A 21,604-nucleotide genomic window follows, 5' to 3' on the forward strand; every position below is an offset into this window, starting at 1 on the left:
TGCCCCCTTTTGCCTCCAGTATTTGCCAGTATTGGAAAGAATTTGGGACTTGGGAGTGAAACTTAAGTTTCAAACTGTTTAAGGTTAAAGTTAAGAACATTTCAACCTGAAGAAGTTGCTTTACCTTAATCTCTTATCTGTGAACTTTACTTAAAAACCCTACCTCATAGACTTACTGTGCCCATTAAATGGCATGAGGAACCAAAGGACTACAGATACTTAATTCATTTTACCTTCTTTGCTACATACTAATGTTTCAGTTCATTAGTGATTGAAGGACTACTTTTTTCCCCTTCCCCTCTCCCCCATAATTGATTACCCCCCAGAATGAAGGTTTAATGATCTACTACTGAGCCTTTGTGGGGATTAGTTATCTAGTGTTATTGTTCTGTTACTCATTCGTAATAATTGTAGAGCTTTTTCCTACTCTTGTAATTTTTCAAGTTACAATAGCATAGGTATGTCTTACTTTTCCTGCAGACTAAATTCCTTGGGGAGGACATACTCCATACCATTTTGTTCTGTAGAGCTCATGGTACATTATTCAATGAATGCAAGCTTGATTATCAAGCACCTTATTCACCTTACAAAAGTAAAATGTAGCATTAACCCAGCCAGATCCTTTAAGTAGAAATGTCAGCCTTTCTATGCAGTTCCTATTTCATGGGCCTACATGGGTTGGGACATTATCACTAGGGCATTTTAAACTTATTTACAAGTCAAGAGATACAAAAGAAAGACACAGTAGAAAATGGAAGCGTGTAGACAAAACAAAGCTAGCTTTTAGCCCTTTATAACAAGTCTTATAACCCGCTAAGTCAACTTTACAAGTGCAGTTCTCAGAAAATTTACTAAAGTTCACAAATTAAAGAATGCTGTCTGTCCCAGCAGTTTGATGCTGCCCCCTAGTGTTTGATTCCCTTGAAAGTTTTCTTGAGCTTAGTTCACCCATCACCTTTTCCTAGAACAGGAAATCATTTGAATTAAACTATCGTAGTACTGTATAATCTAGTCTATAGTGAGATTTCCCCAGATAGTTAATATTGATAATAAGATGAACAGTCTTTTTGAATTAACTTTGATTGCTTTTATCCCCTTGTTTCCCAACTGGGCGTGAGTTTAGGTTGGAGACAGTATAATGCCAAGTTTCCTTGCAGGAATATATGTGAGATTTCTCAAAACAGGAAGAATTTATGTTAAAGTTTTGTTTTTGAAGTTAGCTTTGTATATGAATAAGTTTCATTCATTTAATCAATCTCTTTGTATTGGAGTGATGCAAAAATATGCTTTCTGATTTAATAGAGAACCATGTGACTTTATATTGCCTCAATTGTACTAAAAATAAAATTTGAAAATGTTAAAATCCCGTGGCGACCTTTTTTAAAAATTGAAGTTTATTTTGAACTCAAGCGTTCATAGAATGAATTTTGGAAAAAAAGTTTTAAGGGACCTTTAATAACCACATTTCCTATAGTCATTTATGGTAAACTCTAAGATTTCAGATACTACAAGTTGTCAATATTCTACACTTTTTTCCCCTTTACTTTTTTTTTTTAATTCATAAGTGGTTGTGTATCTGTAACCTAAGTTCTGTGAATGGGCCACAAAATGACAGGTTTTTCCAAAATAAGCAAATATCAATAAAAATTTACCATAGTAAGAATGTTTTGAAGTATGTACAGTAGGTATGAGGAAATTTACAACTGAACTTGTAAAGTTATAAATACCAATTATTTCAATAAAATAATTGTTGAAATTATTTTCATTGGCTTAGGAGACCACACTTACTGTTCAGACATGTTAGTATACCATCGTTATCATCACATTATTCATAATGCAATGTCAAATTCTCTTTCTAGTTTCAAAACAAGGTTTTTGTTAGGTGCTAGATTCAACATTTGGATATTTAATAAATTTTAATAGTTTTTCTCGGTTAAAAGTATTAGAATGGGGTGCTGCTGGTGGTAACAGGTTTGTATAAAATCTACAGTTTTATCTAGGGGTAGTATTTAAATTATTTTAATTAAGAGTTTGTGGGAGATAATTTAAAATTGCCTGATTTTATAATTTATAAATGTATTTTATAGTCATGTTATTCATTGTAGATATTATCAGATAATGCTTGTCCTTTCAGTAACATTTCCAACTGCCATATTTAGCTTTAATATGTACTTTGAGGGGGCCCCCATTTCATTCTGAACGAGATTTGGGGGGATTAGAGTGAATCAGTGTTATAGGAAGTATCTATATAATTGATGAAATTATATTCTTTCATAGGAGCAGCAGTATTATAAGAATTACGGTGAACTGAGAAAAATTTTTAATCCTCAAGTTATTTAAGACATGTCAGTGATCACTATATTTTTTAGGTTCATTTTCATTAATACAGGAAGTAGAAAATCTGAATTGTTTCAGTTGTAGTTACGAGATCAGAGTTATACATTTCACAGTCCTGTTACTTTTTTTATCTGCAAATAAGCCATTTTAGGTATAACCTCACACCACACTTTTTTACTGAATCTATATATAATCTATGAATTTTGAGTTTTAAAATACTGGGTCCCCCCTACAGTGTTTGCTGAATTGTTAATTTTTTAAAAATGTGTAGATCAAGTCTAGGATCACCATAATATGGCCCAAAGGCCAAATTAGCTTGCTTTTGTAAATTGAGTACTAGTACAACACAGTCTCCCGGTTTGTTCATGAATTGTATATTCTGCTTTTTGTTCATAACAATACATATAATTGACTAGTTGCTATAGAGTTTTGCACTGCCTACAAAACTACAAAACCTAAAATACTATCCGGCACTTTTATGTTGGCTGACCCCTGATGCAGTTCTTCATGTTACATTTTAAATAGTCAGGTTTTCTCCAACTAAATAGTATAGAACCTTTTATTTCTATTCATTTCCATTTTCCCTCTGTAGAGGAATGCTACCTTTATTATGCTTGCAGTTGGAATATGAAATCCTTGGCCTTCACTCTTGAGCCACCACCTTACTTTGGCACACAGTTTCTACTACTTTTTATGTAGAATCTCTCGCAGTTTACCTTCTCTAATTTAAAAGGTGAGTGTGCATTTCTTGTAGCTCTGTCAGAACAGAAAATGTTTCATATTTATTTTCATGCCTTCTTCCTGCCTCTCCCCCTTTTCCTTCCTTTTCTTCCTATTCACTTCATAAAGCAACACATGATTGTCATGATTGCCTGTGAACAAATGTTTGGTGAAATACCTCTCAGTGCACCTCTGCTCAAGGTGAATCAGTACTTTATTCTGTTTAATGTAAAAATGTATACTTTAACATGTTGCTGAGGGACATAGCCTATTAGTGAAGGGAGCTATGGAAAGATTGATTTATATACCTTATTGATAAATAGAATAATATGTAATTTATTGCTGCATTATAAAACTATGAGATCAGTAAAGCAGTGTAGTAGAAACAAATCTCTAATGTATTAGTGCTAATTATATATATAGTTGCTTATCACGTAACAGTAGAACAAGTACTTACTATATTTGTGTGTTTATATATTACACAGCAATGAGATCATGCTTACTATTTGGACCTTTTTTAATATAGAATTTCAACTGACTTCATAACTTCTTAATGTTTAAAACATACTTTTAAAAATTTTGTTTAAAATTAGGCTACTCCTTTTTTTTTCAAGTAAAGTAAATAATTTGTGGTATATAGCTAGTGTAAACAAAGTTTATTTTAAAGGAAATGATACCAGTTTTTAAAAAGTGAATGAATAAATCAAACACTAAAGGAAAACAGCCTTTAAATTCATGGTAATTACATAGTACATAATATAGTTTATAATTTATAAAACATGTTAAGTTTCTATGAAGATTTTTGCTTCAGAATACTAACAAGTTTTTTTTTTTAATTTGTTAATTTATGCATACAAGTGTTGGGGTGTAAGCCAGAGGTGCCGGGAAGGTAAGAGGATTCACCAGAGACAGAGTGGTGAACAAAACAGATGGTTCCACTGAAATAGTCTGCTGAGGGGAGCAGCAGGCAAGACGGGAGAGGTCTGCTGATCCATGTGGGTTATCTCCCTAGCCAGGGATCGAACTCCTGCTGCATGGGCTGCTGATAGCTACATAGTGCTGAGACTTCTTGCGCCACCAGGGAAGCCCAGTACTGAGAAGTTTTATTGAGGCTAAAGTATAAGCTTTTTCAGTTAACATAAATATGTAAGAGTATTGTTTGTTCGATAGATGCTTTCATTTTCCCTGAAAAAGAAGTGGATCTTATAGATCTTATTGAATGTGACATGACAACATTTATAATGAAAGGGCAAACATTGCAATCACAATAAAAAGACACTGGATGGAATTGAAGACTTTTTTGCAGAATGTATGACCAAGTTACATTAAAACTTGTGTATGTGGATAAAAATAATGAGACAGCAGGAACAGTTGGAAAAGCATAAATAAAAACCAGACAAGGTCTTTTTTTATTCCAAAGTAACGCTGAGTACTAATAAGAATGCTATGATCATACTGCTGGTGGCAGTGTAACCAAACTTAATTGTTCCTAGAAACCAATTTAGAAGTATGTAACAAGATCTGAAAAGTGTTAAAATTTTTCTAGTTTATCCCTATTTCTTGAAATTATCCAAGCAAGTAACCAAAACAATAACACAATTTGAAATTAAAATGATTGCATATTTTGATTAAAATTCCACAAATCATTGAGAAATTCTTGAAACTTTAAGTAGTTTTCTTCCCAAAGTGATAAGTGAATTTGTTAACAAAAACTTCTAACATTTGTAATTGTAGAATTTTATTTTCCATTCAGTGTTATACATGAATATAGTTTAAAGAACTAAATAGTTCTGTGAAATTTTTAAGGAAAAGCAATCAGTCCCTTGTCTTTCATATTTTTCTGCCTTGAGAGAAAATTCCTTGTGACAAGGAATTGTTTTAGTTCCTTTAGTTGATTTCCTTGCTGTTCACTGCCATGTCTTCAAATAATGTTCGTTACATCTGGTGGTTTTCAGTTTTATGCATTATATGGTTAATGAAAGATAAGGATTTAGCTCTTTCTCCACTTTCCACATATATTCTCATTACCTCTGTAACCCAGTTTTTCAATACAATTTTATTGTAATTTTCATTTAGAGCAGTGTTTAGTATTACATCTTTGTGACTTGTAAAAGTTATTTACAACTGAGATACTTTTCCTTTCACATACAAATTTGTTTTTTTCCTAGCAATAATTTTCCCTTTTTTAATTTTTCTGTATGCCTACTTATAAAATCTACCACAACTCTGTTTCTAGCTCTATAAGGAAAGGTAGCATACCTAAGAAGACTTTATTTATAAAAGAATGTTAGTTTTATATTTAAGACACTATTACAGTGATAATATAGACTGATGAGTAATTTGAAATTGGTAGTTTGCTAGTAAAAGTTAAGTAGCTTTGGCATTTGAATTAAACTTTTGTATGACTCTGCTAATGGTTGAATTAAATCATTTCACTTGATTCAACCATTAAGAGGATCATGATAGCTTAAAAATAATTATAAGGACAACTAAATGTCCCCTTGGAGTGGCAGCATTTGGAGTGCACTGAGTGAGAGATTACTCGGGCTACACAGGGGTGTAATGTGCAGCCCCATCAAAGGCAGTCTCCTGTTTACTGGAATCAGGTACAAAGGTAGGGCAAATACATAGGGAGTGTACATGCCTGGGGAATGGCACTGGGGATGTAAACTAGGGTGGGGTGACCAGGGACTATTGCCTGGGGGGCTCCATTATTCCTGCCAGTCTAAGTGTGTTATCTCTATTCTAATATCTGCCTGCTGTTTTGGTTTCCCAGTAAGTTCCTCAAACCAGGACTTTTGTTCCTGGTGAGAGGCCCCTGCATGACCTTACACCTAGCTAACAAGCAGGAACTCTGGGCACCAAGACAATATCCTGGAGAATAAGAGGACTTGGGATCCCACAGCTAAAATTAATCAGCAAAATTCCCTGATGGGGAAGAAGTAACCTGTGCTGTTAGGGGCATCAGAAAATGTTAATGTTAACAAAAAGAAGGTCCTGGACAGTGAGCGCTCTCTTTTTTTTTTTTTTTTTTTTCTTCTGACCTCATGGAAAGGATCATTTTAAATGACTAATGGTTATGAATGTTATGGCTAATGGTTATGAATAACAGGCTGGTTCAAAATCACGGATGTGTAATGGTGACAAGAGGCTGAAAACAAAACACAAAGGAAAGAGTGAGGATGGATGGAATGATCAAGATTTGAGATAGTGACAATAGTTATTCTTAGAAAAAAAGCAACTGCTAGTGGCAATGAGTCAAAGAATACAGCTCTGCAGTTGAAGGCAGAGACATGTGTATCTAACTCAGGTTCTAAAGTTAGCACTCTTTTGAGTCCTCTTTCCTAGTGTATATTCTGTAGTCTTATAAATACTTGGGAGTTCAAAGAGGTTGAAGCCGATTTACTGAAATAATGGCTAACTAAGATGTACTTTCTATTCACAAGCAACAGAATAAACATAGGAATATCATAGGTGTCTTTCTACAGTATGATTCGGGGCTCCCTGTAATGAAAGCTTGAAAAACAGAAACTTCAGATATCTATTTTACATTAAATGAGAACAGATAGGTTTGTACATGAATGTTTACTATACAGCATGTCCTCAAATAACGTTTTATTCAGTTGTTGATGAGAGAAAAATCAACTGACCACATTCTGTATGGAGTTCTCATGATCTCTCCACTCTGGATGAGTTTTCTCCTGTCTCCCTCAACCCCCACTCCAAAGACATGCATATTAGGGTTAATGGGTATGTCTAAATTGTCCCAGTCTGAGTGAGTATATGTACGTGAGAGTGCCCTGTGATGGAATGGTGTCCTGTCCAGGGTTGATTTCCACCTCTCACCTTGAACTGTCTGCGTAAGATCAGGGTACCCAAGTACGCTGAATTAAAATAAGTGGGTCAGAAAATGATTGAATGAATATAAATGGTTGTTTAATATTAGAGGCATTTTGGGTCTATATAGAGACATTTATGCCATAGAAACTTAATATTCATATCAATTATCCTATAGGAAAATTTGATTTACAGGGTTTTGTTTTTTGCTTCAAGTGATGATTTCTATCACTAGCATTGAGGACTTACTGGATTTGATGTGTTGCTTGATTTGATACATTAAGTCAAGACTCAGGTTTTTTTTCCAATAAAATTTAGTGAGCAGGACCATCATTATTCCGTATACCCAAGCTCAATTAGTATGCATCTACTATTTTTATATGAATGAATCTCAGTGGAAATATTAGAGATTGTCTGAAGTGTGCTTATTTTTGGAGGGAAGAGCTACATTAGCATTCCAAACTGAGTCTCTGGCATAAATAGATTAAATAGCTGTGAAGTGGGACAATGAAAAAGGAAACCTGGAAGCTGCACAAGGATTTTTGTGTTCCTGCTGAGAATTCATTGTTGAAATAATGTTATGCCTTGAAAAACTGCATAATGTCAATGAAACTGGCATGTTGTGATGATTCTATCTAACTTCTCAAATACTAATGAATGGAGTGCCTCCTGTAATCTAGAATTGATTTTGGATGTACTAATGCTGAACATGTTCTTTGAATATTTTTGATAGCATTCTTTCAAAGGAGTCAAAACAAAGGGACTTTTCCTCCTGGCTCTATACTTTCTGAAAGTTAAGTGAAAAACATGTAATAAATACCACATGTAATGGTGGTGATGCCTTCAGTTAATATACTTAATTACTTTACAAAACAGTTTCATATACATTAGTTCAATTGGTGGGTAAGTGTAGGTGCTCTTTCACCTGTTTTGCAGAGAGCAGACAGTGACAGTGCTGGGTTGAATTAGAGACAGTGACTCCTACCAACGCCTATATTATGTACAAAATATTGCAGTCAGTGGATTTTTCAGAAATTGGATCCAAAAATGAATCCCAGGTATATTACTATTAACAACTTGCACTTTTATAACATTAAGGTATCAGAGTAGAAAAATATTTCATTAAACCATACCATTTAAAAAGTAGATATACTATTTTATTTGGTTTCTCATAATTACTGTGAAATAGAGCAGAGTTTAATATCCCCACTGTGTAAGTGGTAATAAGATCTAATTAAGTAACTTGCCCAATGACATAGCTAGTAAGTGACAGAGCTAGGTCTCTTAGATCTTTGACTCCTAGTGTTTCTTCAGTATGCAGTTTCATTGCTTCTCACCCATTTTCTTGTGTACTCTTACTGAATTATAGAGATAACTAAATTTGTATGTGAGTGTCTATGTTCTTGTCAATATGGATAGAAGATCAAACCATTCACTGATAGTAACACCAGTGTGTTTAGTTCAGCATATATATAAAACTGATTTCTATCATTATTTAAAGATGTCCTATAATAAAACCTTTTTTAAAATGAAGTCCTTCTTGAAATTGGAATACTATGTACACTTATTAGAGTTTTACCTACGTTTACTTAAAATTTGCTATATTTACATAGTGCAAGTTGAGGATTTTAGTGATCTCTTGCTTTCTACCTCACTGACCTTCAAAAATACCAATGCAGACATCGTAATGGCTCTTTTAAAATCTTGGTAAACAATTTATAATACTTTTTGTATGATTATTAATTTTCATATGTATTGTGAGATGATATGACAGATAATATTATGTTCATTGATTTATGTTCATTTTCCTTTAAAACACACACCAAGTGAAAATCTTTAAAATCAGAATAGATTATACCAAGTTGTACCAAGTTATTTGGCCTCTCCAGTAACAGTAACACAATATTGGAAATGGATGGTGGTTTTTTTTAATTTTTTTTTTTTTGGCATGTATCACTTATGTCAAGCAATTACCTTAAATAGTGTAGTGATATTCTAATTTACTTTGTTTATTTTTATATTGACAGGAGACATTTTCTTTGCTCTTTAAAAAAGATTTTTGCGTGGTGTACTAGATGGGTTGCTTTAGTAATTCAAGTGTCCTTGCTCAAGATACACAATATACTGTTGTAGTAGAAAGAGTCCACTGACTTCCAAGTTAGGGGGCTGCCACAAACCTGAAATGTCACCTTAATCATATCGTATGCCTTCTCTGGGTCTTAGGTTTCTGTGTATAAACTAGAGTAGCTAGACATACTTAAGGATCTTTTCATCTTAAGCTTTCTACAGTTCTGTTCATCTGTATGAAATAAAAGATGATTATCTTTCTTGAGACATATGGAACAATTTGTAGTGTTAGCAATTAGTGTATATTCTAGTTTGCTCTTGCTACACATGTTTAGTTTTATAACTTGACATTTGAGATAGGAAAAATTATCATAGAAATCTGTAATTGTTTATAAACCTCTATAGTAAAACTTGATACAGAGATTATCAACCCTAATACTTCATTTATGGATCTATAAACCTATCTCTTAAGTATAAAGTTTATTAAGCAAGATCCTTTTGTTATTGGTGACATTTTTTCCCTTTCTGGTTAAAAATGGATTTTCTATCACAGTATTTTTAAAGTGCATGCAAAAACTGATGAAATTAGAATAGGTCCATAGTTAATTTTTATGATTTCTTGTGAAAAGCAAAAAGGTTAAAAATAAATTCATCTTTGGAAATGAATAAGTGTGGAATCTGTTCTAGAAGCTGCATACTACTGATTTTACTAATTTTAATTTTAAAACTAGTTGAAAGTTGAAATGTATTATGTAGAGACTAAAATTTAAGGTTTGGCTGACATAACAAACCTACAGATAAGTTCCCAAATATTAAATGTAGATCCCAGTGATTTTCATGAAATGAACACACCCTTGTAGTCTGCACCAAAGAGAAGACAGGACGTAAATAGAACCCCAGAATTATGATTCCTCCCACTCAGTTCCTTTTTTTTTTTTTTTTAAGATTTATTTATTTATGCATATAAGAACTGGGGTGTAAGCCAGAGGTGGGGGGCAGTGAGAGGGTTCACCAGAGAGAGTGGGGAGCAGAACAGGCAGATCCACTGAAATAATATTGCTGAGGGGGAGCATTGGGTGAGACAGGAAAGGTCTGCTGCGCCATGTGGGTTGTTCCCTGGCCTGCCGGGGTTTGAACTTGTGCTATAGTGGCTGGCAGTAGCTTGATAGTGCTGTCTTTAACCCCTGGGCCATCAGGGAGGCCCCCTCCCACTCAGTTCTTAACACCAAAGTATAACCACTGCCCTCATTAATTCTTTAGTTCTGATATTAATGCAGGAAAATATTAGTGGATTTCAGTTTTCCCTTACATTATGGCAAAATATTTGCCCCAGAACTAGTATAATTAACACAATAATTAAATTACTTAATTGTAAATTAGCCCCACCCTAATGTAGAAATTATACAATGTACAATGATAGAATACTTACTTTTTACTGATTTACTTTTGGTTTTAGGAGTTTTAAGAATACAACTTCACACCTTGACATACGTATATACTACATGATATAACCACTAGAATTCTAATGCTATTCACCACAATCAAATTGACTCCCTCTACTGATTACTTCTGTCACCTCTCCCCTTTGGTAACCACCAAATTTTTCTCAGAATCCAACAATTATTTTTCTTATCTTTTGTAGTTCATTTGCTTTATTATATTCCATATGTGAATACTTAAACTTGTCACCCAATTTCTTTTTATATGAATTTTCCCTTTGATTTTAGTTGTGTTCCATTATTTGCAATGAAAGCCTCCATTACAATAGGACGTAGTTCATATTTAAAAAGTCAACAGTTTTGTAATAAGGACTATGAATTTGTCTCAGAGTGTCCCCAGGCTGCCTAAGTGGAAGAGTTTTTTTTCGGGAAGATAGAATGGAATTTGGGGCTATCAAGTACATTCATGTTCAGTTCTAGTAGATTTCAAATTGTCAGTACCAGTATGTTCAGTTTTCAAATTAAGGTAGTTTCTCTATTTTAGATCTTTGCTTAACACTTAGTATTATCAGATACTAATTTTTGCCTATTAATGTCTAGATTATTAGTAGTTATGTCACTGCTTAATCAGCTGTCTTGTTTATAGTGTCTGTATAGTTGTCTTTGCAATGTTGACGTTTTTTTCTGTATTGAGGTGTTTTATATATTCTGGATAATGATCTTTATTGTATATTGTATATCTATGTGTAGTATCTTCTAGTATGTCTTGTCATAAGCTTTATTCATGATTTTATTGTAAAATACTATTTAAAGATCAAGTTTGATGAAATCAATCAAATTATTCCTCTAAGGTTTATTCTTTGTTTCTTATAAAAAAAAATGTTTTCCTATCCTGAAGTCATAATGATATTTTCATTCCAAGCCTGTTCTGCTCTTCTGGTCTATTTGCCCCAGTGCCAGTTCTATATTATTTTGGTTACTGTAACTTTACAAAAAGTCTTTGTTATTTTGCTAATGTTTTACTGTTTTGGTTGTCCTTGGATTTTGCTTTGCCAAGTGACTTTTAGGATGAGTTTGCGAAATCTCACCAAAAAAAACCAAGCAGCTACCAAGAGTTTGATCAACAGTAAATTAAGTTTATTTATACATGTGGAAAGACTATATATCCTATGCCATTTATACCATTCATCTATGTGATGTCTCTCTCTACTCTTTGCGGTTATTTACTGTCCTTCGATGTCTTACAAATACTTTTAACGGTCTTATTTCAGAAACCTCATCATTTTTGTTTATGTTTTCCATTTTGTTTTCAGTGGAGGAAATTTCATGTTTAAAAAACTTTTCAGGGCCTCCCCAGTGGTGCAAGGGGTTAAGTCTTAGCACTATGAAGCCATCAGCAACTAGTGCAGGATGAGTTCTATTGCCAGCCAGGTGCAGCAGTCCTCTCCTGTCTCACCCGCTGCTCCCCTCAGCAGTGTATTTCAGTCAGTCTGCCTGTTCTGCTCCCCACTCTGTTTCTGGTGAATCTTCTCACCCCCCAAACCTCTGGCCTACACTCACACTTCTGGCCTACACTCCAGCTCATGTGTGCATAAATAAAGAAATAAATCTTAAAAAAAAAAAAAAAAACCCTTGAGTGCTGGGTTGCAAAGCTGCCCGCAGCCTCTGCAGCGCCGGTTCGATCCCCGGCTGCTCCCCGGCCACCAGAGGAGGGTCCCTCATGGCGTGCAGGCCTCTCCTGCCGCCCGCTGCTCCCCTCAGCAGTGTACTTCGGTCCTTCTGCCTGCTCTGCTCCCCACTCTGGCTCTGGTGAGTTCTCTAACCCTCCTGCGCTTCTGAATGTACGCAGTACTTGTATAAATAGATAGATAGATAGATAGATAGATAGATAGATAGATAGATAGATAGATAGATAGATCGATCTTTTAAAAAAAAAAAAACCTTTCCATAGAAATACAGTATCTATAAAGAAAGGAAATAGAGCAGATGTATTATAAGAGCATATGAATAGAGCATTGAATTATTATCACAAAGTAAACATATTTGTGTTACCATTGCTCAGGTCAAAAAAGAGAAAATTGGTGGCACAGCAGTTGAGCGCTGGGTTGCAAGGCTGCCCGCAGCCTCTGCAGCGCAAGTTCGATCCCCAGCCACCGGCAAGGGTTCCACCAAAAAAAAAAAAAAAAAGAGAGAAAATTACCACACTTTCCAATCCCAATTTTTAATCCCCATCTTCCTTTCAGAAAGTAATCATTTCAGTTTTGCCCTTTTTAAACTTCATATAAGTAGAATTATATGATAAGGTTTCTTTAGTGTTTGTCATCTTTTGCTTGAGTGTTTTAAAAGTCCCTCCATTAATCTGGGAAACTGTAATGTCACTTTAATTCCTGTGTAGTATTCCAGTGTAAGATTGCTCTTATTTATCCTTTCTTTTGTGGGTGAATATTTGGCTTTTTTCTTGTTTTGAGATATGATTAATAATGGTTATAAGAACTTCATGTTCTTGTTTTCTGGTATCTCTGTATGTGTTTCTGTTGCATACATACCTAGGCATAGAATTGATATGTGAGTGGATATGCTTTTGTCTAACTTGATATATATTATCTCAAAGAGTTACCCAAAAGGTAGCAGTCTATAAGAAGTGAGTATAAATTCCAGTTGGCTCCATTTTCTTATCTATAACTTTTGTGTTTTTGATTTAGGTTTGTGATCCATCTTTAATTGATTTTTCATATATGGTCTGAGGTAGAGGTCAAGTTTAATTTGCTTTTTCTTCTGTGTGGAAATCTAATTGACCAAGCACCAAGGAAACAAAAAACCTTTTCTATTTTTCCCCTTATGTTCTTAGAACAAACACTACACTGTCTTTTATTTACATAGTAGATTGAGGGGTCAAGAGTTTAAGAGTGTCTTGGCTATTCTTGGCCCTTTTTGGATCCACATGAATGTAAAAAATACCTCACCAGTTTTCAGAAAGTATCTTCAGGGAGTTCAAGGAATTATATGAGATCTGTATCCAATCACAAACATGTTTATAGCTATCCATTTACTTAGGTCTTTCATTTCCTTTTTTATGTTAAAGTTTGACACATCTTGTTAGTTACTCCTAGGTATTTGCTACAGCAAATGATACCCCTTTCTCATTTGATTTTTCCAATTATTGGTGAATAGATATACAGTGGACTCTAGGCTATTATTCTTTTACCCGATAACTATACTAAATTAACTTAATTTTTAGAGATTTTCTATCTAGCTAATCTCATCATTCATGAATACTGAGTTTCATTTTTTTCCTTTTTTTATACATTTTATTATTTATTCTTTATTGCACTGACTAGGACCTCGAGGACAGGGGTCAGCAGGTGGGTTTTTGCTTTTTTGTTTTTTTTGATAAAGGACCAGATAGGAAGAAATCCAACAATTCCTACATAAATATATAGACTTAAATGTTATGCCTAAAGAGAGTAAGTCTTTTGGCTGAGACTTGAGCAATTTGTATTAATTCGCAGGGCTATATATGCTTTGTGATAAATTGAAAGAACACATTTTCATAAGAAATTGAAGAAGGAAATGATGATTCATAGCCATGAAAGAAATGGGGTAAAACATTGCTTAGTGAATTAAACTGCAAATGTGCCTAATAACGAACTAATATTTTCCTCTTTTTAAATCCCTTTAGGAAAAATAGAAATGAAGGTACATATGCACACAAAATTTTGCCTCATTTGTTTGCTGACATTTATTTTCCATCATTGCAACCATTGCCATGAAAAACATGACCATGGCTCTGAAGAGCATCACAGGCACCATCGTGGAACAACAGAATCGGAGTCAAGCAAACTTTTACTGCTGGATGCTGAAAATGAAAAAAAATACTATATTGAAAAACTTTTTGACCGTTATGGTGAAAATGGAAGATTATCCTTTTTTGGTCTGGAGAAACTTTTAACAAACTTGGGCCTTGGAGAGATTAAAGTAGTTGAGGTTAATCATGAGGATCTTGGTCACGATCATGTTTCTCACTTAGATATTTTGGCAGTTCAAGAGGGAAAGCATTTCCACTCACATAGCCATCAGCATGCCCATAATCATTTAAATTCAGATAATCAGACTGTGACCAGTGTATCAACAAAAAGGAACCGTAAGTGTGACCCAGAGAGGGAAACAATTGAAGTGTCTGTCAAATCTGATGATAAACATATGCATGACCATAATTACCGCTTGTGTCATCACCATTGTTTGCATCATCACCTTGATCATAACACTACTCGCCATTTTCCTAATGATTCCATTACTCACAGTGAACGTGGGGAGCCTAGCCATGGACCTTCAACAGAGACCAATAAAACACAGGAACAGTCTGAAAGTAAGCAGCCAAAAAGAAAGAGGAGGCCAAAAGGAAAAAAAAATGAAAATTCTGAGGTTATTACACCAGGTTTTCCCCCTAACCATGATCCGGGTGAACAGTATGAGCATAATCGAGTCCACAAACTTGATCGTGTACATAATAGCCCAGGTCATTCTCATGGACATCTTCCAGAACACAATGGTCATGATCCTAGTCATGGGCACCCAGATCTTGATCCTGATAGTGAAGATGAACTTCGACATACTAAAAAGCGAGAAGCACCACATGTTAAAAAAAGTGCAATTTTTTCAGCTGCTAGTCACAAAGATCATAATGAAGATGACCGCCTACATGAGGTGAGTTTAATAAAAAGATGGTTGCTCTGTAATTCTCAGATACTTTGTGGAATATCTTAGGTGTAGAGAAAAGCAGCAGTGGAATCGTAGTAGTCAAACTTACCTCTTGGTAATGTACCTGGTCAAAATACTTTAAGGAATCAAATCAAAATCTGGATTTTCACTTGCATTGTTTGTTCTTAAATTTGGATTCTTCAAATCTTATTGTTTAAAGGTTCTTAAAAACCTTAATTCTTTATTTTACTATGTTTTTAAATAATGTCTTTGACTTCCTAAGTTGCTTTTCATGTAGTTATTATGAAGTGGTTTCTAGATAATTAAAAATGAAGGCTTTTGTTCAACCTGTCTTTGGGAATTGGCCAGTTTCTTTTACATAATTTATTATTTTTTTTGAATTAGCTGTAGACTGGTCCCTAGTCATTGATCTAATTCCAAAGTCAGGAATTTTGCACACGTGGTAGGTTTGTTTACTCTGTTTCTTTCTATGATTGGGCCTACTTGGACATGATATTTGTTTTTTTTTTTTTAATGCCTTTGACAGATTTAGGCTGAGTCCAAAAGATATAATAATAGGAAACTTCAGTTGAAAATGAGATGGTTATGATTTTTTATGTCCTTTTAAATATTTTCACATTTGATGTTTGGAATTTAAAAAAACTGTTTACCTTAAACATTTTGTTTCATTAAAGTTATATCAACCTCCTTTTTCTAGTTTTTAGCATTCTTAAAAATTATTAATTTTGCTTTTTGCCCAATTGTATAAAAGGTAGTATCATATAATGTGGAAAATGACCTTTTACTTTGCTGTTTTGCCTATGTTCTTTAAGTATGTTTTCATCTAAGTACGTACATGTCTTGTGTTTTTTCCCAGGATTGATCATAAGAGATTTATTCTTGTAGTGTTACAAACACTGATTTTAAATATGTTATATTCAAGATAACATATTTAAAATCTTGGTGTACTTTTTAAAGGAATATATATTCATTTGTTAGTGTGGATAATATCCTAGAATCTTTGTTAATAAAAACTAGACATTGTCATTAATGTTTATTCTTTGTATCATACTTGTGGGGTTTGCATGTTAGAATTGTTCTTTTGTATCCTGATCTGATAGATATTAGGAATTTTCTCAGGATTTATGGACACGGTCTATGCATTGGAGGGGGTAGTACCTCATGTTTATTCAGACCTTAGGAAAATTATTGCTTTGTCTGTATATTTTTATTTTGTTTCTGAACTGTAGATAAAATCATGTAATGAGATAGTCTTTAAACAAACATGCTACAAGAGTGAATATGTATGAAAAAGAGGCAGTACCATCTTCTTTGCCTTATGTAGATTTTGCTTTTACTGTTTGATGGGGCCACACTCATTTACTATTTGTTTTCTACTTTGTTTTGTCTTGTCCTTAAGGTACCAGTGGATGAGACAACTCATTTTTCACCTTTCAGTTTTTGCAGTGGATCAGAATTCCTCAATATAATACTCTTCTGAGGGTACTGCAGGCAGTGAAATTGCCTGTATTATGGTTGTACTTTAACATCAAGTTATTAAACTACTCTATGTCTGTTTAAAATGTTCACAAATAAGAATCTTGAGGTACTGTTGGGCTTTGGCTAGAGAAGTCCTTTATTCCTTATCCTATCTTGGCAGTGTAGTTGTAAGTTTTATCCAGGGCAGAAAGTTACTGTTTTTCATGTGTTGGAGTGGAAAAATAGTTAAAATCCTTAAAATGTCTTGGGTAATCAAGTTGAATATATTTCTATTATAAATTCCTATTAAAAAAAAGTATTATTTCAGATTGTCTATAAATATATAGAATATTTCTATTATAGTCTGTCTGCATAGTCTTAAAGTACTCTTAACTTACTTTTTTTCATCAATTTCTTTGCAGTGTTTGAATGTCACTCAGTTGTTAAAATACTATGGTCATAATGCCAATTCTCCAATCTCACGTGAACTGTTTACATATCTTTGCCCTGCATTATTATATCAAATCGACAGCAGACTTTGTATTGAACATTTTGACAAACTTTTAGTTGAAGATTTAAGTAAGGATAAAAATCTGGTTCCTGAAGACAAGGCAAATATAGGGGCATCAGGTAAGAAAAATTTAAATTTTTCTTCTTTAAGAAAAAAGTAATTGGATTAAGAAAATAATTTCTAATTGCTGCCTTCCTTTGTTGATTTTCAACATATTTTAATAAGGTTTAGATATGTTTGTTTATAAAAGATGGGGGGGAATATGGGAATGGGGCTCTAGCACAGTTATCTCTTCTGGCATTAATTATAGAGCAGTGTTCTGCTCTAGATAGAGAACAATATGTAAGAGAAAATACATATTTGCAATAAATGGATCCTTATTGATGGGCAGATGTGAATAGTGAGACCCCTAGCTAAAGTTATTTGGTGTTATCATTACTTACCACTTGATAGGTTGAGGCCTCTTGAAAAGCAAAGATTGTTTTGCAGGAAGCAAAAAAGGGAAGCTATGTGGTAAAACTATATAATGCCTCAGAAATGCCAATTTTTGGCATTGAGCTTTATCACGAGAACTTCTGGAGAGGTTCAATTAAGATAAAACCAAAACTATTTCAAAATTTATCTCTGGGCTCTTTTTTTTTAAATCATATCCTAGTCACTAGATAGCTCTACCTTGATATTTACAGATATCTCACACTTGTGATTCCAAAACTTAGATTTCATATGAAGTTTGTACCTTTTCTTGAATCTCATTGCCATTATAATTCATTCTTTTGATGAAATCTGAAGATCTTTGACTTTTTTCCTTATGTTTTTTGATTTTATTTCCTTTTTTGCTGTGTAAATCATTTGTCAAGTCCAATTATGTCTGCTCTTATCTTCTAACTCCATCCATTCTGTCATAAAACTTTAGTTCAGGCTCTTTGTGTTCCTTTATTGAATTGTTGAAATGGCTTCTGAAGCCTATGTTTATATCCCCCTCATAAGTCATCCTTAGCACTTAAGCTAGATTTGTCTTTCTAAGAAAATGAGATTTTCTGAGAATTTTTTCTTTATAGTGATAAATTATTTTTTCTTTTTTTTTTAAGATTTATTTATTTATTTATACAAGCACTGGGTACAGTCAGAAGTGCGGGAGGGTGAAAGAATTCACCAGAGCCAGAACAGGGAGCAGAACAGGCAGATGGTCGAAGTACACTGCTGAGGGGAGCAATGGGCAGCAGGGGAGGTCTGCGCGCCATGTGGGACCCTTGCTGAGCAGCCGTGGGTCAAACCGGCGCTGCAGAGGCTGCGGCAGCTTTGCAACCCAGTGTTCAACCGCTGCACCACCAGGGAGGCCTTATAGTGATAAATTATAAAGCTAATATTTTGTTAATATATTTTTATTAAGAAACATGCTGCAGACACTGTTGTAAACTTAATTCATTTACTGCTCACAATAGTTCTGTGAAGTGGAGAGTGTTATTCTAATACATTTCTCAAGGTTTCACAGCTTGTTATAGTGCTAGAGCGCAGGAAGTTTATTTTTTTCCTCCATGTGCTGTGCTAAGTGTTTTACATGCCTTTTCCCCCACTAAATTTAATAATAATCCATTATTACATGTTACATGATCCTTGTTTTTAGCAGACAAAGAAGCTGAAGCTTAGAAAAGTTTAGTAACCTTCCCACAATTCCTAGTTGATAAAGTACATCAGTTTAACATTTTTCTGAGTTACTATTTATCCAAATTTAGCTAACTCAGGTATCACTTTTGTGATTATGGCATCTTTCGTACTTTTCATCATATGTCTAATATTTTCTTTATATCTTTCATAATCAGTAATATATGTGAGAACATGGATTTGATATGAAGTGCTAGTTGCTATTTTAAGGACCTGCAGTGCTATATTGTTCAAAGTTTAGTCCTTTAGTTTTCCTGTTAAGCCTTCCAGAATATGATCCCTGCCCATCTGTCTTTCCATCCTTATTGCATCATTTTTTTTTGTTCTCAGTGCTAACCCTCAATTGAAGTGACATTTATTTATAACATTATATAGGTTTTAGGTGTACAGCATTATAAGTCAACATCTGTATATACTATGTTATATTCACCACCAAAAGTCTAGTTTCCATCCTCCATCGTACAGCTAACTGACCCTTTTTGCCCATTTATTGCCTCTCCCTTCCCTCTGGTAACCCCTATTTTGTTCTTGTAGTCTGAGAGTTCATTTCTGTTTTGTTTGTTCATTAGTTTTGTTTCTTTATCTTCTGCATATGAGCAAAATCTTTCATATGTGAATGAAAAGTTTTAAGTATGCTTTGGAAGACTGTAAGTAAAAGGGAGCTACCTGGAGAATTATGTTCAGTACTATTTTGATAGATAATTCACACACAAAGTGGTAAATGTTATAAATAACATTTATAAATACTTATAAATAAGTATTCCTATAATTATAGATTAGTCAGTTAAAAAAAATCCAAAATCATCTTCTAGGTGGACAAATTGTTGTTCTAAGATCAGTAATGGCAGAGAAAGTGAGTGTGCAACTAGATTTGAATTTTGATCTTTGGATAGATAAATTTTGTCTCCTTTCCTGGGTTTCGTGCTTGCTTGTTTTTGTAGATGACTGTACACCTGAGAGCTCCAGGGTCTTAGGTTCTCATAAATTCTAACTTGGAAGAAGAGACTCTAAGGCTGGGTCTGAGATTACCTAATTAAAAATAAAATCTATTTGTCCTTTAGACAGAAAAATGGACACTGACAAGATTGTTGCATTTAGAGTTAAAACTAATAGCTTTTCTAATATTTTTAAGACTTCTAAATTCTATTTTTTTAACCTTAATTTTGTATCATTGCTATATCTAATCAGTTACTACTCTTACATTCTACTATCTTCTTTGAGTTTTTCTTTCATTTTATTTCTTGCCCCTTCTTTCTTCCTTTATGGATTCTTTTTTTTTTAATAATTTATTTTTTTATAAATATTTTCTACATTTTTTTTTGTTTTTTTTTTTTTTTTTACACAATGTATGCCTTCTCATGTCAGTTAGAGTCCCTGTGAAATTCCCACCACCAATTCATCTGTGTACTATCACCATAGTCCCTTTTGCTCTTCCTACCCATTTTGATCCTACTTCTCTCCCCCTGCAGAATGTATCTGGGTTATTGTTGCTTGTTGTGATTTTCACTTTAGTATAATAACTTTTTTTTCCCTAATCCTTTATTTGGATCCTCTACATTCCTCCTATAAGTGAAACCATCCAGTATTTTTCTTTTTCTTCCAGCTCCATCCATTTTGCTACTAATGGCATGAGTTTATCTTTTTTGATAGCTGAGTAATATTCCATTGTGTATATATACCATATCTTCTTGATCCAGTCATCTATTTTGGGGCATTTGGGTTATTTCCATAGCTTACCTTTTGTAAATAGTGCTGCAATAAACATAGGGGTGCAGGTGTCCTTTTGAATTAATGTTTTTGTGTCCTTTGGGTAGATACCTAAGAGTGGAATTTCTGGATCCTATGGAAGCTCCATTTTTAGCAGTTTGAGGAATCTCCACACAGTTTTCCATAGTGGTTGGACCAGTTGACATTCCCACCAGCGGTGTAGGAGAGTTCCTTTTTCACCACATCCTCGCCAACATTTATGGTTGCTAGTTTTTTTGATATGTGCCATTCTCACTGGTATAAGATGGTATCTCATTGTGGTTTTCATTTGCATTTCCCTGATAGTGATGTTGAACATTTTTTCATATAACTGCTGGCCATTTGCATTTCCTCTTTGCAGAGCTGTCTTTTTAGCTCCTCTGCCCATTTTTTGACTGGGTTGTTTACCCTATTTTTGTTGAGTTTCATTAGCTCTTTGTAGATCTTTGTGATCAGTCCCTTATCATTGGTATTGTGTGCAAAAATTTTCTCCCAATAATTGGGGTGTTTGTTTTGGTTAATGTCTCTTTTGCTGTACAGACCACTTCTGATTCTATATCCTTGTTTTCATGTCAGCATTATCTTGTTTTATGATAGCATTATCTGTGTTGTGTTATTGACATAATCTATATATTGTAACAGACCTGTTTGATAGGTGCTTAACTTATGTTACAGTTTATTCGATTTTAAAGCCTTAGAGGAAATGACATTTGCTTTCAAAACAAACTTATACTAGTAGTGAATATTGATCAGTTGTTTGCAGGTGGTTATTAGTATTGTCAGAAATGAAGATTGAATTAATTATGTCCTGATAGATGTTAATAATTGTTAGAGAGAATGCCCTGCTACTAATTATTTTTAATGACTGCTGCACCATTAAGAAAGGTTAACTTGTTCTATATAAATCTCCCATAGTGACACAGCTACTACCTCATTAACTGTTCAAAGACTGCTGTAAACCAAATATGGTATATACTATGTACGGTAGAAATCGTTTGTTTCACAAGATTGGCTCATTTAGTCATAGAGTTGACCCTCACTTAATTACCAAGAGGGGCTGTGAATAGGCCGCTAAGCATTTTCTGCCAATTAAAATGCTGAAACAGTG

General features: G+C 34.0%; 1 protein-coding gene across 4 annotated transcripts in view; it reads left to right on the forward strand.

Moving 5' to 3' along the window:
• The window catches only part of SLC39A10 (solute carrier family 39 member 10), a 77,275-nt gene that overhangs the window by 34,639 nt on the left and 21,032 nt on the right, over window positions 1-21,604 (forward strand). For 3 of the 4 annotated variants that reach the window (XM_054699954.1, XM_054699955.1, XM_037523739.2), the window contains exons 2-3: window positions 14,080-15,104; window positions 17,000-17,207. In XM_054699954.1, the coding sequence (XP_054555929.1) occupies window positions 14,091-15,104; window positions 17,000-17,207 (1,222 nt within the window). In that variant the 5' untranslated portion in view covers window positions 14,080-14,090. Of the gene's footprint in view, window positions 1-2,929; window positions 3,071-14,079; window positions 15,105-16,999; window positions 17,208-21,604 lie in introns of all 4 variants that reach the window. The other variant, XM_037523740.2, reaches the window with a different exon arrangement.

The sequence above is a fragment of the Talpa occidentalis genome, unplaced genomic scaffold, assembly GCF_014898055.3.
Source record: "Talpa occidentalis isolate TD23 unplaced genomic scaffold, MPIMG_talOcc4v2.1 talOcc4.3, whole genome shotgun sequence".
NCBI classification, from domain to species: Eukaryota; Metazoa; Chordata; class Mammalia; order Eulipotyphla; family Talpidae; genus Talpa; species Talpa occidentalis.